The sequence below is a fragment of the Anas acuta genome, chromosome 7 (genome assembly GCF_963932015.1).
Source record: "Anas acuta chromosome 7, bAnaAcu1.1, whole genome shotgun sequence".
Classification (NCBI taxonomy): domain Eukaryota; kingdom Metazoa; phylum Chordata; class Aves; order Anseriformes; family Anatidae; genus Anas; species Anas acuta.
In genome coordinates this window covers 7,519,459-7,545,969 of record NC_088985.1, presented here as the reverse complement: position 1 = coordinate 7,545,969, position 26,511 = coordinate 7,519,459, and the positions used below count along the sequence as shown (strand labels likewise).

Here is a 26,511-nt window from a genome sequence, read left to right as displayed (position 1 = left end):
GATCTGGGAGATAGGCCCAGAAAGCAGCCTGAAATATAGACAGGAAAAAAACAAAAACACAGCTGGAAATAGAGGATGATGTAGGAGTTTAAGCTGATAATTATTTTTTATAACATTTCTTCAGTTTCACTCTTGCCTCCTTAACATCTTTGCTTTTTTGCCATTGTGACCCCTTTTTATTGCCTCACCTGTACAAATCAGGAGTGTTTTTTTCCTTCATCTGGCAAGGTGGGCTTTGGTATTAGTGTTGGAAAGCTTATTTCCTTGAAGAGCAGCATGGAGAAAGATGGAGAATTGAACCCAAAGACCAGTGCCAACTACTCTCTGGTCTGGTGATTCAAAGCTTACCTATTTTCTATTGATATGGAACAAAAGAAACAGCCTTATACAGTTCTAGATGCTAGTGTTCTGTTCTAATGAATTTTCAGGGTGCTTTAGGATCTTTTTGTCCAATGGATATGGAAAATATGCAGGTTGGTATTGATCAGACAACACACAAGTCAAACTGGCATGCTGGCATGATCTGAAAAAAATCTCAATCTTTTGTACACATCTCTTGATATTCTCGTAAAATTGGGACAGAAACAAAAACATTGATTTTTTTTTTTTTTTTTGCTTTCCACTAAGAGTACTGGGGGGGGGGGGGGGGGGGTGGCTTTTTTTAAAGTATAAAGCAGTAGTTTATAAAATCATAAAATATAGATCATACACTCTATCAGACGTAGGTGCTTTCATGCAAGATTCTCTTAGAAAAGAGTCCAGATCTACTTTTTTTTTTTTTTTTTTTTTTTTTTCCATGCACTCTCATGCAGGTGATTTCCAAAGCATTAACTTCCCTGGAAGTTAGCTATACCATGGCAGCTACCCATTCCTCCTTCATGGTGTAAGCAAGAAATCACAGGTTACGCAATGCAAAGATTCTAAAATACATTCCTGGACATGTAATCTTGTAACAAGAAGCCAGTTGAAACTGAGCTTTCCTGATCCACTGATTTGTATGTACAGTTTGATGGCCATTTGCAAGAAAGTAATAGCAAGATCTTTGCTAACATTGTCAACCACCAACTGTTCCAAACTAATATTTTTGTTTCACTTTAAAGTTGAGCAGATGTAAACATTTGATCTCAATGATAATTTCCAAAGATTTAAAAAATAATAATTTTTGAGGGGGGAAATAATGGTTGGGTGGGTTTCATTCAACTGAGGAAACCTGGATGGAATGCCAGGGATCTTACAAAACTTCTTTTAAAATCAGTGTACTGTTCAGAGGGGACAGCATGCTTAGTATTTAGAGACATGAGCTTAAAGCATTTGTAATGTTCAGGCATTTCCGTAAGTGTTTTATGGACATCTGCAGTGTTTTCATCAGCAGTCTTGCACACCATAGCAGGAATAAAAAGCTGCATCTGTTAGGTATTGCAGCATCTAAATGCATATATGTATGTGTGTATCCTGCATGCAGATATTAGATCTTAGCTGGGATCACCGTGTGACTCGTGTTTGGAGGCAAAGATTCTGAGTGAAGACAAACCTCTCCAGAGCAATGTGGCACTCGCTGGAATTATTCTGGGCTTTTAAAGCAGTGGCTGCAGTCAGAATCTGGCCAAAGTAATTAACTTACGAAGGATGGGAAAGAAACACAGCATGTGGAAGATGTAATTAATGTGAACATATAACAGTCAGTTTTCACATAATAAATTGGCAGCTATGCCTGAGGTAGCTGCCTTTTATTTGCAAAATACAGTTGGAAATTTTTAGAAGTAATTGCACATTTTCTTCCATTTCCACATGGTCCAAGAGAACATAGTACAGTACAAATATCAACAGAAATGCAATAAAATAATGGCTACTGTTGCTTTAAATGTTTGTGTTTTTTTTTTTTTCTTCTTGGCTCAGGGCTATGATCTTATTTAAACCAATGTCCAAAGGAAAGGAGAATACATTTTAGCTCAGGAAAAGACAAGTGGCAAAACATTTTAGTGATTTTTAATATAAATAATCTAAAAGGATAAGGCAGGAACAACTAGAATAAATAACAGTAATGGCTAGATATCTATTTGCGGAGGAGATTTAGTAATGTAATTCTCCTGACTCAAGAGTAAATAATGGCTAAGATAAATGTTCTGAAATCCTCCCAATTTGATGGCTTGAATTTTTCCAAGTCTTGAAAGCTTATCGCAGCTTTTCCTGAATAACGGGTGTGACACCAGTAGACCCTGATGCTGGTAATCTTCAAGAAAATACATTCTCCTGCTTCCACAGAGCAGTGCTCTGGAAGGCTGCAGGATGACACCTGCACCCAGCTGCTGATTAAGCTTGCTCGAACAGCCTGCTGCTGAAGCTGCTCTGCCCTCCCTCTCAAAAAATTTGCAAGAGGTAGATGAAGATAGCTTGCAACTGAGGTTTGCTGCTGTGACCAAACATACAGACTTCAAGACTTCTTAATTGCCATCTGCAGGCTTCTCAATGAATTAGACAGTACTATGCTCTATCAGTCATTCCTGCTGCTACCTGGCATATGTGATTGCCCCTTCATGTGCAGGTGGGAGGGCAGGCTGCCCACCATTTAAGTGCTTGTCTGTTTCTGTGTTTTTTATTGTTTTTTTTTTTTTTTTTTCCCCTCCTGTTTTTAAGCAACCTGTTTGTCTTCACCTATGATGAGGAGGAAGAGTCCAAATCTATTTTATCCTAAGCATGAGGGAGGATCTAGCCTACTTTGTGACTGAATGGGGACTGGATCTGGTAGTAACAAACTAGCACTGGAGTGAGATTTTTCTCACAGTAGGTCTGATTAGGAGCTTGACTACTGTTTAAAATGAAACAACCTGTAGACCAGAAAATACCGTTCTTTTTGTAATATTTCTGCTGTAGCTAGTCTCTGTATTCCTCACCCCAGGGGATCTTGCATTTGCTGCAGGCTGAGCCTGGTAGGCAGTTTGCTGAACTAAGCCTTTAAATAGGCAGCATATTTTTTTCAAAAAAAAATTTTTTTTTGTGCTGGTGAATTTCAAATGATGCTCTAGGAAGGTCAGTACACTCCAAATTAATTAGCAAGGATCTCTTTAACATGATAATTACTATATCAGCAAGTGGTAAACTCAATGAATGTGAGTAGTCCTGGCTTGCATCAACAAGGAGATGTGTTGTAATTCGACCAGCTGATTCTGGTGTGGAAGGCTTTAGACAGCACAGCTGGTCAGCAATAGCACTCTGTCTTTTTTACCTATAGACTGGAGTTAAAATCCCAAATGAAGTTGCATTCCACTCTCCATATGTCAACCTTAAAACAGCATTGTGAATGACAATTGGCTTTTTTCCTCCTGCTGGAAAGAGGCCCAAAATGAGAAGAGCAGGAGGCGTTGCATGTTATTACTAAAGTACAAATGGTAGAAAGGGCTATGAGGTGTATGAGACTTCTTTCTTTATGGCTTTTCTTGTAATGGAAGAGCCTGACCCTGCACAGAACATATCATATGGTTTAACATCTTATAAATACTAACACAGGTTCACATGTTTGGGGACATTTTAAATCGGTTCATTTTTAAATAGGTATATCTTTGAAAGAATAAACATGCCATTGTTTATCAGGCTATTAATAAATAAGCATATGACTGCTGTGGTGGTCATAGAAACACTCTTATGCACTCCCAGAACCAAATTCTGTCTTTAGATGGCTGAGGCTTTAGGTAAGACTGGGAAATTTTAACAACAGGAATTACTTTAATTATGCCACTCTATTTGCTAGTGTTTTTTTTCTTAATATGATTTTCTGACCTCATTAGGAATGAATGCAGAAATTTGTAAAAGCACCTGCCATTTTCTGTGAGCATATGATTTTTAGGCAGCCTTTGAAAAATTGCTTATCTTTCAACCTGTATAAGCTAAGCCCAACAAGGACATTGGTCTTAAACTGATGTAAAATGTTCATGGAAGAAATAAATCAGGCCCTATATTATTCACCCCAAATGTAGAACTAAATGCATAACTATTAGCCATTTCTTAAAAGTAGATCTTGACACTTGATAGAACAGATGATGTCTGAAGTGATTTCATGGGGCTTTGTGAAATGTTAAGCACAAACCACAAATCTTCTGCTTAGATTTTCTGTCAAGTGTGTGTAGTGCCACCTTCTTTCTAGTTGGCTTGGATACCTGAGATGCCTGAGTAAGGCCATTTAAAAAAAATAAAAAATGGTGACACTTCAAAACTGCCCTCAACTTCAAACACAGTGAAGCATTAAAAACAATATTCTTTTTGGTTTATGTTCCGACTGATAGAAATAAAAATGCAAATATCTCTGTAGAAAATGCCTGGGTGACAAACACAGTCGTGTTCAAATGATCTGTGAGGATTTCATTATCTTTTTAATATATTTTTATTTGTAAGGTTGAAATTATTCAGACCGTGCAGGTCCTAAGAGACAGTGTGGAGTTTCATGGTGTTGCATACTCTTTTGAAACTGAAAATCCACCAGAGGTGAGGTAACATTCAAAGAAGCTTTGAATTTTTTTGAATGAATGATGTTTGGATGTCATAGTAACAGTACAAATCAGGCCCCTTCACTTACGTGTCTGCAGTTGTCACTGTAGCAGCTGCTTCCATGCACAGCAAACATTGTTCATCACACTTAAGTTACAGCCCAACCACTGAAGTAGGGCTGAATGCTTCTGTTTCCCCTATTCCATGAGGATGTTTATCCTTCTTATCCTTCTATCTGAATACATGCAGGTACATATATCAGCAGAGTGTCACCCAAGGTAATAACCGACCTTGTTAGTGTGCCAAACCTTCATTGCTACTACGAACTATGGCTACAAAATCCCTATGGATAATATAATAGGGAACTAGTCAAAACCCACCAAAATCCAATAGGATACAAAACGTTCCATTTCTATAACTTTTGCTTCAGAAATTTCCCCTACAGTTCAGAAGAAATTGATTTCTTGGTGAAAGAGATGGTTTATGTGCTCAAAGTCTGTTTGACCATAGAAATAGGCCAAGCCCTTTTGAGGAAGCTGTGAGAAATACAGTTGGTTTTGAGTCAGTAACTGTGCTCACTGGTCTTTTGGTGGAGCTTGGGATTTCTCTCTCACAGGAAAATCAATGAACTCTTTCATTTCAGTATCTTGCTCAGCAGTAGCTTGAGTGCTGGCTTCATAGGGCTCGCATGGGCAACAGCTGACTTCTCCTTTCCTGCTCTTCTGCAGAATAGTAGCACGGAAGTCTAATGTTATCACCGCCAAACGATACAGTTGTAGGGTCAAAACTAAGATGTTCTTAGCTGTAAAAAACACCAGCAACTGATTGAATATCCTGAAGTGGCCCATCAGGATTGAACGCACAATGAAGAAGGGTCCATCCTGTATGAACAAACTGACCCCGATGTTCCACAGCTCCGCGCTGTACCTGCAGAACAGCAGGCTGGGGATCCGCCTTGCTGATGCAGTTGGTTTGCAGCCAATATGCTGTACTGCAAATAAAACACATGTTAAAACAACTCTTTAAAACATAGGTTTGGGTGAAGTGCAGCTTTTAGATACCCTGGATTATAAATGCCTTTGAGTGTAAACGGTTCAACGTAGAGCACATTCCATTTCTGAGATCTGTTTCAGTACAGCACACTAATCTCATGTTAAGCAGGCACTTACATGGTCTGCTGGAAAACACCAAATAATTGTTTCCCCTTTACTATCCCACAAAGCTATCAGTGTTTGTACACTTGAAAACAAGAAGTGGAAGTAGATCACTTAATCTTTCTGCAACAACTTCCTAGATACTTTTCTGTTGAATCAGTGTGCTAGGCTAATATTCATCCTTAAAAAAAAAACAAACAAACAAACAAACAACAACAAAAAAAAAAAAAACAATAAAATACCACAAACCAAAAAAATCCCTCGATGCTGAATGGGAACATCCAAAGCTGTAGCACTTCAGCTAGTTCCAGGTGAAGACCTTGCTTTTAAAAGATTCATGTTGCCTTTTCTATGTGTCATAGTAAAATCAGGTCATGTTTGAGGGACAATATCAGGTATTATGGACAGGAGGAAACTGTAGTCCCTGCTTGTCATATGAGACTTGAGCTACTGTTACTCGTTTGTAGCTTTCTGGACATCAAGTTGGGTGCAACAACTGGAACCTGCGTGGATGCATCCCCCTCAGCTATAATGACAGTGCTGAGCTAGAATGCTTTTGGTGGCACAGCATCCAGAGAAGGGTCATCAGAAGGCTTTGTGTGCAGTAAATATAGCTACATCTTATGAAAATGCATATAGCTGAGCTGACCCATTTCTCAGGCAGTGTGATTTCATTAGCTTAAGACCTGTAGTTACTGTGATGCAGTAATAACCACCAAACATCGCAGCTTACCAAAATAACTCCATTGTTTGAGTCAGCTCTGGGAAAAGAAAAAAGATGAGACTCAAGAGTGGAAAATGAGTTGTAGAATGGGGAATGCGTTTTCTGAATCCATTAGGCAAAGCTTCAGCAGCAGCTAATTTTTTAATGGCTTTTGTGTCATTGTTGTTTAACAGTTCTACCTGCATTGCTGACATCCTACATTGTCTAAGAATTGCTCTTTTAGGTCATGGTTGATGTGTGATTAAACGTTCTGATGCCTGAATGACAAGTAGTATCTGTGCAGCTGTATAGAATTACCTAAAACAAATTGTACCCATGGTAAATTTCAGGGTGGTGTGTTCAATAACTTAATTTTTAACTAGTAAATGTAATTAAATAACCAGAAAAGCAACAGCCAGAGGAGAGGGGGAACAAAAAGCACAGTACACAGCTTAGTTCACTTAAATTAATGGTGTGTTTCTTTAAGCAGCGTTTGAATTTATCTCGGTAGTGGTGATGTATGTGTAGTGTTTTTGCTTTTTTTTTTTTTTAATTTGAGTGTTGTGTATCTGTAAGATAATGTATTTTACCAGTAACAAGAATTTTATCTGTGATAAATTGCATCAGCTTTCTCAGAAGGTGAGCAGCTGAGCTGAAATGCTAGAATATTTTCCTAGCTTCAGTGTTGAAAACAAAATCTAATGCTGTTCACAAAGAAAAGGCTAATAAAAATGTCCCAGAATCATTTCTCATTACTTTATTTGTTCATTATTTTAATCACCGTGTCAACCTAGTCATCAATTTTATATAAGATGCTGGTGAGGATAATTCATCTATAGACTGGTATAGTTCAACTGCAAACTTGCAGTTGGAGGCCAGAATGATTGCAACAGTTGGTGATTGAGGAGGCTTTCCTTGTTCTCCTTTGATCTAAAGAAGCCCTTTCTGCATATAGACAAATACCAGTTTGAGTTAGCTGAATTGTTGGGCCTGTTCCTTTAGGATAAGGATGTACAGTCCCAACATCACATGGCCCTATAGGTTTCCTGTGAATAGCTAATTTCTCCTGTGATAACCTCTTCCGAGCCTGTGATACCTGTGCTCTAGGCTGTGCTGTTCCCAGTGCCTGAGGCTAGTTCCTCTCTTCATAGGTGCCAATAACCTGCCCAGATTGGAACCATGACAGAATTCACAACCAGATCTAGTTCAAGAGCTTACACAAAGGCAGTAACAGGCAACCAGAGCAGATGCTTCAATACAGTACTGCAATACCAGTTTTTCTGGAAGTGGTTTTATCAGGGAGATCAGAGATTAGCCAGAAACAAGTTGTTCCTCAAAAGAAACCACAGTGGTCTTTCAGCAAAAAGCCTCATTGTCTTTGTCATATCACTTGTTCGCCACCAGAAGTCCTGTGTAGAGCCTGTAGCGTGTGCACAGCCACGAGACATGCCAGAAAAAACTTAAAGCACTTGTTCTCTTCTTGTCTATGTGCAAGTACTAACCTGCAAGATCAAGTGGAAACTGTAACATACTCCAGGTCCATACAGCAAGAATTGCATTTAAGAGAACAAAATTCTTCCTATGGGAGGGGAAAAAGCGATAACAGTGAAGATGCAGTTTCCTTATGTGGCAACAAAAATGTTTTCCATAGTATTTGGGATGTTATTTAAAGGGAGGTTAAGCCAGACAGTGATTGATTAATGCATGCATCTGAGATGTATCAGTAAGACGAAGAAAACCAGGCAACTTTGGTGTGGAATTTCTGCTGTTGATGCCACATGTTACAGTTGTGTAATTACACTAAATATTTAATGCTGTTATAATGATAAGCATGTGGAAATAGACATGTGGCTCAGAAATGTCTTTACACATGTAATGATTACACATTCCTTGAGAGCCTGCAGCTTCTCTGCCAAGTGGGAAGGACCTCTTGTCCTGCTATAAAATCTTCTGTGAAATTAAAAATAATAAAATAAAAATACTGAATACTGTGTCTGTAAGAGGATGAACCTCTTCTCTGATTCTTTCTCTGTGATGGATGTTCACCATTCAGCTCTCAGTGCTGGAGATGGGCTTACGTTCTCTGGGAGAGATTGCAATGTTGAAAATTCACACCAGAAATACGCTGTTCCCTTTCTTCTTATCTTTGAACGCTTTGTCATTCTATCACGCAGAAGAAAGTACGTCTGAAATAACTAAAGAATCAACTTGGATAATGAATCACTAAAGCAAACTCTAGTTGCTTCCATGCCAGTCTAAAACAATTCATTAACCTGAAAGGTGTATCCAGTGTTTCAGCTCGTGTAGCTGCAAGATCTGACGCTGCATGGCAGTTATGCTAGCTGTTTGGCTCTTCGTACCCTTTTATTGTGATGGATGTGACATGCTTCTCTGCTGGCAATGGATGAGTAATCTCTAACAAAGCTCATAGGACTGTTATGTCTTTTACAGAGAGAAAGGCAAGAGCAGGAAAACAGAGCCCTTGTGTGTAGCTTTCTGTTATCTGTGGGAATACAGTTTGAATAATCTGGATACTGCAAACAGCCTGAACAAACTTTAAAAAAAAAAAAAAAACAACAAGCAACTCTTTTGCTCTGTGCAAATTATTTATGCCAGCAAGTATTTCTTACCGCACATCCTTAATGGCCAGGGTTTCACTAGCAAATTCAAGTATATCTGCTGCTGTTCCCACAAACATGAGAAGCAGCTGAGACAATTGATCCCGCGTGATTTCCATCCCAATGGGGAGAAGCCATCTCCCAACTACTAGGAACAGTAGGAAGGTTTGGTGGAGGGCCAGTGTCCATACAGTTTCACAGATTGTGGAGAGCTGATTCACAATGACTTTAGCCTGTTTAAAAGACAACAGCAATAGCATACTGTAACTTCAGGAGACTGACACTAAAGATGGCATTCATCCTTCAGCCTGCTTTTGTTCCCTGTCATCTTGTATTAGAGCAGATAATTTCTATGCAGCAGGCATAATTTGAAAAAGGCATATTAATACCAATTTTGGGTAATGAATACTGATTCTTTCTCTGTGCTTTTTCTCCCATTCTCATTTTTCAGCTGAGCATTATCATTTGCAGAACTGTCACTGGACACTCTTTAAATTCAGTTAGATTTCTGAGAACAATGAGACTTTTTACCAGCAACAGTTAGTACATGGTATAATGTAGGCCACTTCCACCATGTGGCTTTGTGAAACTAACATTTTCTTACTCCTGTGTGAGGAGGCTTCCCAAATAGACACGACAGTCCTCTCTAATTGCTCTTTCCTAACACATTGGAAGATCTCTCTACTAGGAACAGGAACTAGGAAAGGTGTCCCACCGTCTGAATGATGTGGTGATCTATTCCCTCACTTCCACGACTGCTGTCTCTGGATTGATTGAAGTCTTGGTTGGTGACATTCACCTGAACAACTCCAGACTCATTACTGCAATGCTGTTGTGAACAAAAACATCACATGTGCATAAATGTCGTGCACAGGGAGCACATGTGCTCTGTGGCTGGAAGAGACCTGTTTTGCCAAACTGCAGAGGGTTCATTAGTAAAGTCAGTGGATGTTAACAAAGCTACATGCTTACTCTGACTGTAATTTCCCTCATGCTCAGAAGGGAGGAATTCTGTGGGCAGGGGTGATGTGTTGGTAGGCCCTTGAGAAGCTATAGGATTGTGCTGATAAAGCTGATGTAAATTCAAAGGCTGATGGAGCGGGTGACACCTTTGCAGTTGAGACTGCACTCTCTGAATGCTCTCTGCCTGCAGCTCTCTTTGACAGGCTGCTGGGTTTCCTACAGTCTCTCTCTGCCTAAAATGGTAAAACAGGGTAAAAATTGGGCATGGTTAGTCTGCTATCTTACACTTCTGGTCGGTCTCTACATCCAAACTTTTTAAAATTTGTTTCTTTTCCCTAGTGACAAGAAAGAAGGTTCTCTAAATGTGCTCTTTCATTCTTCTGTATGGTTTACCTCAAGGCTGAAATGAATAGAGTTGGGCTGGGGGGACACTTGGTTTGTGTTTCCCCTCTAGGGGAAATAATAACTAGGAAATACAGGTTTGTGATATTTCCCATCCCTGCAGAGTAGAAGAAGTGGTGCTTTAGTTTTCTCAGACATCGGTTACTTGCAGAAAGTAAATGTTGGCTAAGGCATACTGTTACTTGGAGTGCAGTTAGCCGTGGTGAGGCTGGGCTGAGCATTGAGGAGTGCAGTGCCATGCTGCTTTCTGCTTCACCCCATGGCTGGTCCTGGAGCATCTGGGGAGTGGTTTCTAAAATCTGTCTTCATAACAACCCTTAACATTTCATTGTAATAGAAAAGGGATAATTAAAAAATCAAACCATGCTGTCATTAAAGACTTCCATCCTACTTGTGCCAGAGAACACCAGATGATTTGCATTTCTCCACTGGGCCCCCCACCATTTTATTGCACGAGGAGTGATTTTCTGCAACAATTGGAATGTGTTTGAGTGCATGCTGAGTAGCTGTATTCAGCATAATGCCTGCCAATATGCAGGCAACGTTTTCCAGCAAATGTCACATTTGAACAAATTTTGGATTCCACTCTAATGCTTTACTTGGTCTCTGATAATACTGCACATATCTAAGTGAACACTGCCTCTTGCTTGATGATGTTGTAGAGAAATGGAGCGACTTCCTGTGGCCTGAAAAATCAGGAAGAAGTCCTTGTTGCTTTTGTACTTGGTGATAAAGGCTCTTAAACTGAATGCCTGGCTTATTTGGACAGTGGGTGTGAGCACACTGAAAGACTCACAAATGGGGGGAATATTTCCATTTGGAGGAGGGAAGTCCAAATTATGGGGCATGGAGACAGTGACGGAGAGGGGCTGGGGTTCTGCCCAGCTACAGCCTTGTAGGGCTGATCTCCTGGGTTATCCCTGCAGCCCATGGAGAGCAGGAGAAGCAGCAGATTGTTCAGGGGATGTTTCAGAAATGGAAATTAACTGGTGCTCTGGAGAAGCCTATTTATCTATTGACTGAAGGAGAAGACCGAAGCCTCCGAAGGCCAGCCTTTCTGAGCAGCTCCTACAGGCAGTGCGATGCAGTTGGTCAACAAGACCGTGACTTCAAACTATTGTGTAAGAGAAATAACCGCCCCAGCATATTAAGAAGTGAATATCTACCTTGTTACAAGTAGCCTGGGTAGGGCAAAGGACTGATACCTTCTGCTGGAGGGGAAGGCTAATTCACCTTAACAGCCTTTGGCTTGTCAGCAGGTCAGCCTTTGAGACCTCTCCTCTGCCCCTTGCCCACTGTGGCAGAGTAAAGAGGGGAGAGCTATGAACTTGCATTAAAATTCAGAGTTTGGGGGTTTGGTTAGTTGTTTTTTAAAACCCTATTAGGGAGGAATTTGCCAAATTTGAGGCTTGCCCTGCTGCAGGGGGACAGAGTAAAGCTCATGCTCCATGTTTCTGCATGGCTGTGAGGGGGCTCGTTTCATTTTTCTGGTGGTACACGGGCACAGAGAACACTGCTTTAAGAAAACCAGTTCACTTTATTAGTATCTTTTGTAGGCTCCTTGTATGTGAATTTTTTTGAAACCATTCCTGGCTTGATGGGAGGCTGCTATTTCAGTGGAAGGCTCCATGGATGCTGACTGAATGGTGTACCTCAGGGCAGGTCTGTGTGTCTCAGTCTGCAGGCAGGAAATGGAGAGCTGCTTCTGCAAAGCCAGGCATTTAAACAGACTCCCAATTTTCATTTAAGTACCTTCCTATCTTTTTTTAGTTAGTTCTTCTGAATACTTATTAAGTGGTGACTCACTTAAAAGTTTGGAGAGGAGCCTTTATGTTACATTATCTATATGCATGTAGATAGGACTGTTGGTGCCAGGCATATTTGCCTAGCTAATTATGTGTATGCAGTGACTTAATGGGGATGTGACAAGGAAGAAGGAAAAAAACTAAGCTTCATAGGCAGCTGATAAATGTGGTTTTCTTGCTTACTTCTACAGCCTAGTTACTTCTAGGTATCGAGATGTATATGTAGCTAAACAAAGCTGCCAAGTTTTTTTCTATGCAAAAATAAAACAGGAAATAATTGTACACATTTTACAGCACTTCTATCTTAATTCACTTTCTTTGTTTCTTCTGAAATGAAGCTTACATTCCTCTGATTTATATATTTAAAAAAAAGCCTAATCAAAATGGAAACTGTTTTGCATGACACGTTTTCCTAGAGCACATTGTGCAGCGATCTCGCTGGTGGCACAGGGGACCCCCTGCAATACCGAATGAATTGAGCCATTCTCCATTTGCCTGTTGTTCACAGTCCCAGACAGAAATGAGGCCAGCTGAAACTTCCTGCACCAGGCCCAGCATCCAGGTGGTAGCACCGATGCTGCGACATCAGGGCAGGGTGCCCACCGTCCTGGGACATGTGGTGCCCTCCGTCCTGGGATGTGCAGAAGAGGCCGGCTCTCTGCCAAGCAACAGGTACCTGCTTGCTCTGCATCACGGGAGCGGGGTGGCTGTCCCTATGGTGACACACATGGTGTCAGAAATTCCACCTGGTGACTTTGCTTTGTTTTGCGCATACTGGAAAGCTGGAATGTAAGGCGGGGGGGGAAGATCACATAAGCTGTCTTCTGAATTGAGGAAGATAATGGGTGTGTGTGGGGGGGGAAATGGTGCAAGCTGTACGATCTCTTCTGGAAGAGTGATATGACAGAACTTTAGTTGGTAAGGGACTCTGATGTCAGAAAGAAACTGAGGGAATGGGCAGAAATTATCAATTGTTTCTTTAATGTTCAAGCTTTGAGTGGTTAAAAGTAATTGAAAGGTTTACCAGGTATCAGGTATTTAACCAGAAAGCTGGTTATTGCCCTGGTAGTCAGGTGAGCTTTGCTGAAGGGGGTCAGCTATTGCTTTCTGCAGCAGTAATGCAGCAGGTGTTTGAAAAGCTAAGAGGCACTTGTTCATTTGAGATCTTACACTTTATGAAGAAAGGATGGTTATTTTTAATAGATTAAATGGTTTTACTTTTCTTGCCACTCTGTTTTGCTGACAGCAATTTTTTTTCACTCAGTACAATTGAATTTCCTTTATAGCATTTCTTCCAAAAATGTATTTCATCCCCAAATACCTCACTGCAAAGAAGTACTTTCTATGCAGCCCATACTCCACTGGTGATAGATGAATGGAATTACTTACGTCCACTTCTGTGGTGCTCAGAGGCAGAATTGCCTCAGTCTTCAGGAGGAAAGACTGTGTATTAGCACATGCCTTAAATAATAGCACTAACACTTCCTCTTAGGGATCCAATGGGAGATCAAAATTCTGCTACCTTAAAGACCACAAACTGTTTCAATGGTGTGTATATGTGAAATGTGTGGATCTAGTGACTGCATAATTACCCATTCTGTTAGTATTTTAATAAGGAAAATCTCAGCAATACTTTAGCATGCAGAATAGTACTTGTCTGGGTGCTGCATTTTGAGGTTAATTGTTAGCAGGGCTGCTCCCCTTCTGGAGGTATTATTTTCAAATCTATTAGAGTGTGCATTTCCAGAACTCTCCATCCTATCTCTGCAGGTATAAACTAAGCTGTTAACTTGATGTACTTCCTCTTTAATTCACAGTAGCAGTATATCAATAAGAACAAAGTATGCCATGTTCTAACATCATTTTAGGAAATAAACTGCTGCCTCTGACTACAAAATTAGCCTGTTTCTTGGACCAGATTTAACTATGACAAATGTTCTCAATATCCACATTACCTGTCTGTGACTGTTTAAGGAGATTTGGCAAAGCAAGAAGACAATAAATTCCTGCTGCTGTATTTAGAAAAAGCCTCAGGCATTTTCAGTGTAAACACAATTTTGAATATTTGATTATGCTTCTGTGTGCTCTAACAATGTTTCAAAGGAGAAAATGAGGCACTGTGTCTCCTTAGTCTAATTTATGTATTTTCTTCTGAAGCTTTTTCTCTTACTCCTACTAGACCCTTTTTTGCCATGGTTGTGCATTACCAATATGTGCAACTCTGGGGACATACCAAATGCCCTTTTCACTATACAGAAGTGTTATGGGGACTTGCAGGCAGCCTGCATGGGGAGGTGCTGGCTGTCTTGGCCCTAACTGACCCCATCTGGCACAAGAACAATTCATTTTAAAAGCTCTGCTGCATGTTTGGGTCCTGAAGTGGAACCCAGACACCCCCTTCCCAGATCACTGTACAGCACAGACATGGAATATAAACACAGACAAATTACAACATGTCAGCAAATCTGTTAGCAATCTGTGAATCTGTGAATATTCTTCTAGGTTGCAGTAAACATGAGGTAATTTGAGTTTAAGACCCCTTTCATTGATACCTGCCTCAATTCTGGCTTGCTTGGAGTTGTGATGCCTGCCTATAAGTGCCATGAAACTCGTACTTTTTTTTTCCTTTTTTTTTTTTTTTTCTTTTTTTTTTTAAATAAAGGCCCCTAAAGCATTGAAATGTTGTCACCATGCTGGAAAAGATTCAAGCTGGTAACCTGGGGCTGAAGGGCTATGTTTCAAACTTCTAGTCCTCAGTTACCCAGCTGAATAAGGGTCTCATTTTAGCTAGGAAAAAGGTTGATTACTTGATATTTAGGAAATGCACAGTGGTCCATAGTCCCAGCTGGACTATATGTAACATTATGCAATGTTATGTAATGTCCCAACAGTATAAAATGGAAAACTGGAACGAGGTCTGGCATGCATTCCCAATTACTACCCATCAATTAATTCATCGATTTCAAGCCAGTCCATCTTGTCTGATAATAAATACCTGGGTCCCGTGATGAATTTCTAGTAGCCATAATGATGGTACTGTGCAAATCAGATATAAAAATATCGCTGGTGAAAACCTGCAAAGGAAAAGAAAAGATAGCTTGATATTCTATCACATCGTAAATACCATGTATCCTATCATTATCAGAGTTGGACCTTGAGAATGCTACTTAAGTTACAGCTCATTTTGAGCTGTAACTGCACATCAGACTTGTTATTCTTGCTGAATTCCTCATGCTGTCGATTACAAATGATTTTGTAAATCTAAGATCATATGTAGTTTATTTAAAATCTTTTTTTCAAAAACTAACCAAAGGCTTTTAGCTGTTTATATTCCCATCACTGCATTCTCTGTATTTAGAACAAACAAACAAGAAAAATATTTAACTAATGTACTCTTTCAGATCTCCTGATGGCTAAATTAGTAAGTTGAGTCATTCCACTGAAAGATACTGGGCTAAAGGCTGCTGATCAGAATCCTGTGCATTGACACAAGAAAGGTAGAAACAGCATCAGTTTGCCTAAAACAAGCATTTCCTCAGTAAGGGATCTTTAGGGCAGGCTAAAAAGCTTGATGAAAATGGACCTTGGCCTTGTTCCCCCACTTGCGCTGCCAGTTATCTAATCTTTTTAGGATTTCTGTCTCTTGTTCATTTTTCTAGTCACTCTCCTGTGTAATTTGTGATGGTGATGCTGTAAGATCTTCAGCTTCTTGAGCTGAGTTCATTCAGACATACTGGAGAAGTTTCATTACTAGTCCTGTAAGTACTGATTCAAAGGTTGCTGATGTTTTCTTATAAAATGTGACTTTTTTGGGGGGCAATTCTTATCCTTTTGGATTAGGAAAGAGTTTCTCTGATGCCACTGATGGTCCATCTAGCCCTGGAGTAGTGCAGAGGGAGCATCACAACAATACTGCCAAGATGCACGGCAGCCTTTGCGTTGTGTGGATGGAGCAGTGGGGCCAAACTTCGGATGCTTGCTTGTATCCCTCTGTCCTGCACATGTGGTAGTGAATTTAAATGGCTTATAATTGTGTAAGTGCAGCAACATTTTGTTCAAATATTGTTGCATGTATTGTTACATCGGATCTGGATAGGAACTACCTTTGTTTTTATAATCATGACTTTTCCAGTGGAGATTAAACTTTGAGGAAGAAAAACACAACCAAAGAACTCCTCAGGAAAATGACTGGGTTACTGAGCTGCTATAAAGTGTTTCAACCAATCCCCTTTACATAAGATAGTCCTGGGTCATTGTGTGTTGGTGGTTTGGGGTTTGTGGTATTGGTTTTCTGCTGCTTGTTTGTTTTCTCTATGTCTTTTTTTTTTTTCTTTTTTTTTCTTCCCTCTTCATCAAACTCTGTGGGGTTTTAGCCTGCTTATTTTGGGAGAGGACACACCTCTTGATTGAATGGGAGAAGTACTCTGTTTTACAGTATTTCCTGTAGGAGCTGAGTACATGAAAAATCCATCCAGCTGGCAGGTTAGCAATGCTGAGCTAATGATAGCAGATCAGGCCAGGAAAGCTCAAGAGCTTTAACCCTGCCTTTCTTTCAGAAAGAGCAGTCTAGAGCAAATACTGCTTGGCCAGGTGCATAATGTTACTTTCTCCACACGTGCCACGTAATTATTTAGGCTGGTGTAATAAGTAACTGTCTTTTGTCAATAGTGAATAGAAAGAATATGAGGCTCTCGGAGGCAGAAGAGTTCTGTGGCACAGACTGTCCTTTGCCTGCACCAGTAGACATCTAGGAAGGTATTTCTGTAAATGGAGTTGATACTACCTGGTTTGAGTGTGGGAGTTTTCCACCAGGGGAGGAAATTATCCTGTTGTGATTAGATGCTGCCGATTTGTCTGCAGTTCTTACCTATAATATACTTTACTGTTTCTTAGAGTGCTGGACCACATCCATTTTCAGAATTTCCTGCTATCTAAATTTAGCCCAGTTGTCTAACATGCACGTTCATTAGAAAGGATCTGCTCTCTGTATCTGTTTTTCCTTTGGATCTTCCAAAAGTGGGCTTAGCAAGTGTTCCTTCATGAAGTGTCATCTGCCTCTTCCTCTCCCCAGTGAATCAGGTCTGCTCCCTCTGCCTCTGTCTTATAAATGTGCATTTGGAGTTCTGCTGTTGTTAAATCTTCCTGTATCCCAGACTTCATCACTGCTTTTATTACGTTTACATTTACAGTATGGAACACTCGTGTGAATTGTCACACAACACTGCTTCTGTTATAATGAGTTTCCCAGGTTGCAACAGACAGGAATATAAGGCCACTGAAAGACTCGGGTTTCTTGCCTTGGACTTGTCCCAGGGGCCTGCCTGCAGTTTGAGATTTTTAAAAATTAAAGGTCCTAATGAAACCATTACAATTAGTTACATGGACACTCTTTTCACAGAGCTTTTGTTTTGGCTGACTGATCATGCTGATGAGCTGTAGCAGGCTGCAGTCATTCCATACATGCATGCAAAAGCCCATGTGCCTGGGCAAACTCTGTGGCTCTAACTTTTTTTGTCCATTTCTCAGGAAGCCTCTCCTGCATGAAGGCTGCCCTCTGGAATAGCCTCTCAAATTCAAATCCAAATACTGAAACCCCTATCACTGTATTGTGAAAGAGATTTCTGCTCATCATTTACTTGTCACTGAGTTTTGGTTTGTGCATTAGCACAGTGTTGGCACTGTTGCAAGTAGCAGGGACAGGGAATGCAGTCCCAGGGAAAGAGGTGCCCACAGGGAGAAGCGGGGTGGGTAAGAGATGGGGGCATCTGCACAGAGCAGCCGCATGGTCCCCAGCATGGCTCCACACCTCCTGCATGTGCTCCCTGCCAGGCTGTGGCATCGGAGGGGCCCGGTGACCCTGCTAGGGGTGCCTGCCTCCCCTCTACCCATGCCCCAGGGTCAGCAGCTCTAGAGCACGTATCTTTTGCCAGCAGCAAAGTTCCCACATTTTTCAGCTGTTGGTACACATGCTTCACAAAGAATGGTTCCCAAGCAGTCTTCTGCAAAACTGCCCCTCCTGAAAGCCCTCTGGATTTGACCACGGACTAGCCAGGGCATTGCCACTCTTCCACCACCCTGGGTTCTGTAGGGGAGAAAATGTAGCTCCCTGGAAGTGTGGCAGAAAGAAAGCCACGGCAGCTGTGCTCGCAGGCAGCAGCTGCAGAAGGCAGCCCCACATCTGCAGCAAAGTACATGCAAAGAAGCAAGAGGGGCTCCGTCGGAGCCGGCAGGGTATGCTCACCATTTGTAGCCTCTGCCTTGCTTAAACTTGAGGGTGAGCCCTGTCTCCAGGCACAGGAGAAGATTGAGCAGTGCCAGCAGCCAGTACTTGGGTTCTTTCTTCACTTCAGTCACTCTCCAGACCCCGATGAGGGAGTGCAACACAAAGAGCAGGCGAGTAACCAGAGCATTGAGCAGCACCATCAGCTCCATCCTGGACCAGTCCCGCTCCCCTTCTCCCGCACTGCAGGGGCCCGTCGCTTTTTACGAAATCTGGGAAGTTGCCTTGGGAATCACTGCAAAGCCTGCACGCCGCAGGCACGCAGATCTCTCCTCTTCCATCTCCACAAAGGGGCCCATTATAACAAAAAAGCAACAGCATTGCCCCTCCCCCAGACTTCCTGAAAACTTTTTAAAGGGAAGAAAAAAAAAAAAAACCCTCACGCTTCCAAGCTGGAGTGGTTTGCAGTGCTCAGTGCAGCTCTGACCGTGCTAAAATGGGGGCGAAAAGGGTTTCTTTATGTCCCTTCTCTATCATCTCCTCAGGGACTCAAGGCCAGGGAAATTTCTGTCTTGCACAGCTCCCATCCCTCTGCTAGCAACGCTCACTGCTCTTATCTCACAGACTCACAGAAAGGGACAAAATGTAAGAAGCATTATGAATTTGAATTGTCCTTGCTAAAACTTCCACTGTGTTACTGAGGCTGCAAAACCCTCTTTACTCATCCCTCCCCCCCAAAAAAGCTATAATGCATATTTGGTGTCTTTTAAAGTTTTTTTGTTTAGCATTGCAATACAGAAAGCAGAGACTATATGCTCCACTACTGGAATCTGTGTGCAGACACATTGAGGTGGTGATTAGTGTTGAGCAAATTGATTAAATTTCAGTACTGGTTAGCTTTTCTGACTTCTGGTGCTTTTAATATAACTAACGTAATTGAATAACATACAGTCTGGTTCAGGACTGAGAATCAACCCCAGTGTGAGGAACTCCAGGAACCAGGCTGAAACCTAGGCTAAAACTAATGTTACTCAATAGGAGTTACCCAAAAAATACACTGAAGTTTGACGTTAGGTCAAGCTACCTCTGCAGTGAGCTTTAGTATCTTCCATGGGAACAGTGTATAAAGTACAGGGCACAGTAAGAGTTGCTTTGACATTTCTCATGGTTAAATTTGTATTTGAATTTACACATCTGGAACTAAAAAGAAATGTCCTTTTGATGAAAATTGTCACTTGCTCCAGTTTTGTGTTCATTTACTGCCAAAGCACTTAAATTGCGATATGCCATTGTAAAACACAAATGCAGAATCAAATACACAGAACCTACTATGACCCTCCAAAAGTCATAGCTGATTTAAGTATCCTGTTCTACCTCAAACATAAGGAGATATTCTTCTGAGAGTTGTGACCTTTCTAAGAAGGGATTTTTCCACAAGTGTTCATCACCGTGAAACCGAGCCTCTTCCTCTGTGAACCGCTCACACCAGTGCTGTCCAGCCACCCTCACCAGGGGTGGGGGTCATGGGGAAGAAGACTATTTAAAAACAACCCTGCCCTCAGAAAGGAAAACAAAAGGCCCTTCCACAGTATAGATCACTCACTCAGGAAATGCCTGAGTAAATAAATGGGCTGTGCAATGTGCCTTTTTCAAGCAACAAAATTAGGTTCCTCATGTTCAGAGGAAAGCAAATCCAAGTCAAGGGCCGACCACTGATAATCCCCTGCCAACAGCCACCCTCCCATATCATGCCCTGACTGCTGTGGGTTCATAGCCCTTCCGCTGTAGTTAAGGTCAAACTTAACTGGAGAGGAAACAGGGAACAGACAGAACTGAGAGATACTCCTCGCTGTGAGTGCTTGATGTCTAAGAAGTGACATGGGGGAAACGTGTTCTAATTGTTCACAGAGATCCTGACAGCACAGACTTGTCACAAACTGTGAACAATGCTCAGTGTGGCAGGCCCATGGTGGTGCATATTTGGTAAGGATGCAGTGAGATTTGCTGGGAGGTCAGTAGTTCTGTGTGTCAGGCATGTCAGAATTAGACTGTTCAACCAGCTAATCTCATCAGTGGGCAATCTGGGCTCCACATGGGTGGAAGTCCCAAACCTATGTAGGAAGATAATCTTGACTCTGCCTAGCTGACCAGCGGACGATAATGGCAACACAAGGCTGAGTAAAGGAAGGAAGTAAACAGAATAACAGAAGTCATCCATACCTGTCTAGATGGGGCAAAAATTACATCCAGTCTTGACAGTGTACACTTCCAGATGTCTCAGTAGCTGTTCTGTGGAGCAAGTGGTTCAGGAGCCTATGAGGACAAGTCTTGACTTTAATCCTGAGTAGTTTACAGGATATGATTTAGACAGTAACAGCTGAAGAGCCCCACTTGAAATTGGGGATCCTGTCTGCTTAGACTCAGCATCCTGGCAGGGCTAAGAAAAGCCAGTTCTCTACCATTGCTGGGTTCTGCTTCAAAAAGGAAAGCTAGTCACAGATCAGGAAGCCTGTTCAAAGTCAGACAGATGGAGGACCTAATTCTTTGTAGGGACTCTGCACAATGCTTCTGTAGATCACTGGGAAGTGTGGAGAGTTCTGTAGATCACTGGGAGCTGTGTATCGAGAAAAAATTGAGAAAGAATGAAAAGAAGCCAACATTGGCAGGGTAAGTGAGATTGCAGGAGCAAGAAAGAGTCTTTCAAAAAGCTGAACTTACATCCAGATGAAGAAAACTGAGAAGTTAATAAACTCTGGCAAATTAAAGGTGCAAACATAGTAGGGCTGGTTCAAGGAGTGCGAGGGGACAACTGACAAAAAAGCATAATAACTAAAAATCTGTTATCTGGTCAAACACATCAGGAGCAGGAAGCACGCCAGGAAATTGTTGGGTCAGCTGATGGCCAGCTAGCACAGAAGCCCTTACAGGGAGATAAGACTGTGCAAAAGGTGCTGATGAGCTCTTTGGACTCGTGCATGAGCACAGACGCACGTTACAGCATGGAACATCTGCATGAAAGTTTTCAGAAGTAGTGTTTTCTTTTCCTTACAATGTATTTACCAGCGTTCCACTAATTCTGTTCTTTCTATTGTTTCTCTACTGATTTTCCCAATCAGTAAAGATTGGGAAAATCTCAGCTGCTGTTAGAAACAATGGAATATAGATGTGTGTTTGCTCTGATCCGAGGTGGCTACGCTACTTTCTAGTCTGAAAGAAATTGACCTAGAGTGAGAGGAGGACAGTCTGTGGACATAGTAGGTTAGATCCAAACTCAAAGCAAGATGGATGTCTGTAAGGAACGCTCTGCTGATGATGTGCCCTCTCCTTTTTCTGTTTGGAAACCTTGTTAATGTGAATGCTGAGAATTGTCTGTATCTGGTAACCTTTGAGAGTTAGATGCTTCCAGATGAGCTGCTGTACTCCTGAAAATCCTGGACGTAGTAGTATGAACACACAGGGCGTGGGATTTTCATCCAAGACCCATTGGCAAGAGTTACTGCATATTGGTATTCCTTATGGTAGCTAACTGAAGTGGGTCTGATGTGTTAGGGAAATGTTAGATCTCACTGTGTCTCTAGCACCAGTGAACTTCTACAGGAGTAGTAAATCTGGCATTTCAAAAATTTGCCGCAGAATCATTGCACTTGTGTTTGTTCCTGCTTTTCATTTGAGTCTCCATTCTGATTTCACTGAGCAGAACCCGTAGCTGTCTGAAATTTGGAATTGTCCCAGTTCCTAGGAAAGGAACTAAGGATACGATGGATCAAAAGTTGAATACAAGTAGCTGTACCATGCTGGTATGAAACAGAAGGTCACATTAGGATGTAGCTATGGAGCTGAAACCTGCAAAGCATCTGCTGTCCCCCACTTGGGAAGGTGGTAGCTAAAGTGCTGACCTATTTTGGTACAACTCTTCCAAGAAAAACGTCAGTGAGGGAAAATCCAGTGGAGAAGAGTAAGAATGTTTATACAACTTATTCGTTCAATAAAAACAAATAGTACACATTTTAAAATCACAATTGATGTCCTTACTAAGTTGAATGCTTACAAAATCAAAAGAGCCCAGGTTGCAGCACCTGGAGGACTCCCATTTCAGACAGGGATGCAGGAATTGGAAATCCTGTGAAGAGGAATTCCAATAGTGAAGTTCAAGCTAGTATTTGAGGGCTGCGGGACTTTTTTGTGTGTTAGCATGTGCTTTTTTTAAGAAAATATCAACAAAATCTATGAACAAAGGAGATGATCTCGGAATTGTATCTCTTTCTTATAAACTGGAAAGTTTGAGCAGTGAAACGTGGGGGCAGTGGCTATTTGCTATCTTCGGTTCAAGAGCATTTGTACTTTTGATTTACAATATTCACAAACAATTAAAGGATACTAAGCAAGTAGCTGAAAGACTAAGGATGAGAATCAATCATAAATTAAGTGCAAATCAGCAACGTTGTTCTGCTATGGAGGAGGCAGGCCAGGCTGTATAAACAGACCTGAGCCTGCCAGATGTGAGTTACTGCTTCAGCCTTCGTCAGTGCTGGGAAGGACCTCAGCTGAGCTGCCCTAATTCACATGTTGCGCTTCCAAGAGAGCTGTCTGGTGGAGTGTCCAGAGAAGAAAGACTGAGGAAATTAAAATGGGGTGCTCTGATTCCATCTAGGGAAAACAAAACAAAACAAGGGGAGATGGAAATGGCCAAGTGTTCAGGGGGCTTCTTCAGGGAGGCCAGGAATCGCCCCTTTCCAAGTCCCAAAGCATACGGAAGGAAGTAAAAGGCGCAAGCAGCAGGCAAGATTACAATTAGGTGTCTGGAGACACGTCCTGCGAGGAAGGACAGCAAAGCACGGACACAGATTGAGCAGAGAGATTTCAAATCTCTGTTGTTGAAGGCTTCTAAGCATAGATTAGGGAACCATCTGTCAGGAATGACAGCAGTTGAGTTGGAAACACATTGGGGCGGAGGGCTGACTGGAAGGTCTCTGGTGGTTTCTCCAAGTCTCACCTCCTAGGGCTCTAAGGTTTATTTCTCTATTATCTAATCATTGTCTCACATCGCTGAGGAATTTTCTTGTTTAAATCTATTTCATTTTACTTCCAATAGGGGTTTTGAAATAGAAGGAAACTGCTCTCTTTTCCAAATGCTTGAGTGCAAACTGAATAATTATGACAGCCTTATAGAGTGATCACAGCATGTGACAATTAACAGCCATGTTGAAACAAATGGGAGTGATTCAGTTCTACATGTGAAACGAAAAATCAGCCCAGCATTGGCATAAGGGAAAGCTTGACTCTTGCAAGATGGGGAGAGCCAAATCTTTCAAAACAAGAAATGTGATAGAAGGTACTAGCTAGATTAGTAAGGGTGTGAAGGAAACGGATAAAGGAGTGAAAAAACAATATCAAAAGATTAGCTCTCCAGTAAAGAGCCAATATGATTGCAGAAGCATTAAAATCCCTGCAGGAGATTTACTGAGGACTCTGCCCTGGATTAGAATTTGATATAAAATAACTTAACTGAATTCATACAATTTCTATGCCATTTGTAGCTGAGTTAATAGCATATGTTCCTGGAGGATTACAGTCAATGATTAAGGAAATTAGGTTTTGTTTGAATTTAATTTAGTTGTATAAAGCTGCTACAATAATTTACAGCTTTGATATTTAATATTTAATAACCCAGATCTTAAAAGAATCCAAGATATAGCAATGTCATTATATATTGAAATATTATCCCCATAAGTCATTTATATTTGCCAGTTGATAAGAATGTTCATCAAGTAGATAGGCTCAACAGGAGTTACTTGATAAAAACCAATGCAGCTTTACAGATGGTGGTGGGGAAGTCTTTCTGTACCTATTATCCAAGTACAGAAATAATAATTCACTCACAACGAACTTTGTGATCTCAGTTTTGGTAATCACAAGAGTATCTCTGGTTTCCTTTCATCTAATTTTCAAGTTTGTGGCTCCATGCATCATAAACTCCTTTTCTTCTTTCTTATAAACCCATATCTTGTACTCCTTTTTCTTTTCTCCTTTCAAAGAATGTTTTGCTTACTCTCCAGTTTAGGAAGCCATCCTACCTCCGTTCAGAGGAAAGGAAGGCTGTAAAAGAGCATTGTAGACTAAAAATCCAGACTTATACAAAGAAAGGTGAAGCCATTTATAGTATTGTCATTACTGCGGGCACAAGCCTGCAGTGGGCACTAGGTTGCCAGCCACAGCATCAGATGGTGCTGGCAGAACTACACTGACATCAAAGCTTTGCAGGCCCCAAAATACGGCACAATGAGACATTTTTTTTTTCTTCCTCCCCCCCACCCCCACCCCTCCCCGCCATTTGAAAGTAGGGGAAAGCTTATTAGTAGATTGTAGCTTTTTACAGTTGATACATCTCTTATGTTGGTTTTATGGTTCAGGAAAAAGCCTTCTGGAAGGAACATTGTTTTCTTGGAGGACGAAAAAAAAAAGAAAGTTTCATATATTCTACCAGGATTTGTAATTCTTCCCATGGTCTGGGTTTTATTTCTGAACTCATGGGAGTTCTGCAGCACTGCATGTTTCAAGGAAAAGTAGAAGCAATTCTCTTCCACAGTAGTTATTTCATCCTTGGTTCAATTGGGGCAGCTGAAGTTACAAACACTGAAAAGCTATGTCATTCATCATCAGTAAAGAGGGACATTTTCCATCTATTTTTGGCCATGAGTCCTTTGAAAGGTCTTTCTAGTCATTCTCTTTTCTGCTTCCTAATGTATGAGTCGTGTGATGACCCCACAGGAAAAATGAAACGGTGGCTGAGCAGATGTCTTTGGTGAAGGTACTGCTAGTGAAAAGATAAGCCTCTTTCCCAGATGTGCTAGGCACAACAGCAAAATATCTTGGGCTTTGTAAGACAGCCAGCCAAGGTAAGTTTGTAAGCTAGTAGCACTGCTTTTGTTTACACTGTGGGTACCTGTGCATAGTATTTTATGAGCAAGTTATTTGTCCCTGATGTGAACCCACTGGGATTTCTATAAAGGTAAGTATGGCACAGAGCTGGAGCTAACAGGATTGAGGACAAGCTGCTACACCCAGTGTCTCACTTCAGCTTGATTCCTCTGGGCATGGTGTCTTGCTAATTGCAGTTATATTCCTCTGATAAACTTGAACCACAAGCAAAAGAGTTTTCAGCAGTTGCAGAATATTGAATATGTAAAGTTCACTGTGATGTTAGTGCTGGGTAAATCAGAAATCAGGTCTGATGGAATAGAAAGCTTTTGCAAAGCCAGGCTGCATCTTCCTGGGGGAGTCTTGGAAGGACACTGCACATCTGGGCCTTATATATAGTCTTTGATTATTTATTTTTTCCCATGAGATGAAAGCTGTGTGTAGGCCTTTGCCATCATCACTCAGAACAGTGGTCTATTGTCCTAATGGGACATTTTCCTCCATGAGAATACTGGGGTCCAGTGATGATCGTGCATGTCTATGTATCTGAGTATGTTTATATAGATAGGTATGTATATTTGTATATATGTTCTTTGTACTGATATTTGTTCAGGGTTTGATGAAGAAAATAGTCACGATGTTGCCTACAAAACTCTTTTTGTAAATTCTGTAAGCTTATTTGTTAAGCTGGCTGTTTCATCTCCCTTCATTTTGGGAAGGACTGGAGGTCTGGGCTGTACTGCAGAATGCAGGTTGGCAGGCTGGGAAATCATTGCATGAATGTAGACAAAGGGAGGGGGAGCATATAAAGGAGACAACTGTCCCCTCCACAAAAAAAAAAACAAAAACTCGGTCGCAATCTGCTAATCAGATTCATCATCACTGCAGCAGAAATATAATGACACGGGTCTTTGTCTGAGAGCAAGGCTTCCGTAAAGCTGTCAAGATGCTTAATTATGTTCTTCTGTTGCATTTGACTGCTACAGACCTGATAAGTAAAAGAGGAAGAAGTATGACTAGCCATACTCTTTGAACTGAAATACGGCACTGTCCCTCCTGTCTTCTTGTAATCAGAAAAAAACTTCCTAAGGACAAGAATTGCCACATCTTTGTTGATTACAAAATATATTCAATTTTACAAACAAGCTTCTTCCCAAAGGCTGCAGTTTCTGAACAAACCATCTGCTCAATCATTTGCTTTCCTGGCAAAAAGAGAGGTTGAGTGCCAGAATTTTTTCTGTGATGTTTA

General features: G+C 41.2%; 2 protein-coding genes across 2 annotated transcripts in view; one reads left to right on the top strand and one right to left on the bottom strand.

Annotated features, from left to right (window-relative positions):
- Positions 1-26,511, top strand: part of CABCOCO1 (ciliary associated calcium binding coiled-coil 1) — a 263,070-nt gene that overhangs the window by 95,553 nt on the left and 141,006 nt on the right. The gene's annotated exons all lie outside the window — the stretch shown is intronic.
- On the bottom strand, positions 1,684-18,749 carry TMEM26 (transmembrane protein 26). The gene is made up of 6 exons (XM_068688463.1): positions 18,366-18,749; positions 15,120-15,198; positions 9,670-9,783; positions 8,967-9,187; positions 7,839-7,915; positions 1,684-5,470 (listed from the first exon to the last, which is right to left on the bottom strand). The coding sequence occupies exons 1-6, from the start codon at positions 18,554-18,556 to the stop codon at positions 5,055-5,057; spliced, it is 1,098 nt and encodes a 365-aa protein (XP_068544564.1). The 5' UTR covers positions 18,557-18,749; the 3' UTR covers positions 1,684-5,054.

What these genes read in the sequence shown, in the direction of transcription:
- TMEM26 (XM_068688463.1), bottom strand. Translation starts at nt 18,556, where the DNA reads ATGGAGCTGATGGTGCTGCTCAATGCTCTGGTTACTCGCCTGCTCTTT. An exon ending in CAAGGCAGAGGCTACAAATG is followed by an intron (nt 15,199 to 18,365) that starts GTGAGCATACCC and finishes TTTCCTTTGCAG; the next exon opens with GTTTTCACCAGCGATATTTT. An exon ending in AAATTCATCACGGGACCCAG is followed by an intron (nt 9,784 to 15,119) that starts GTATTTATTATC and finishes TGTTCACAACAG; the next exon opens with CATTGCAGTAATGAGTCTGG.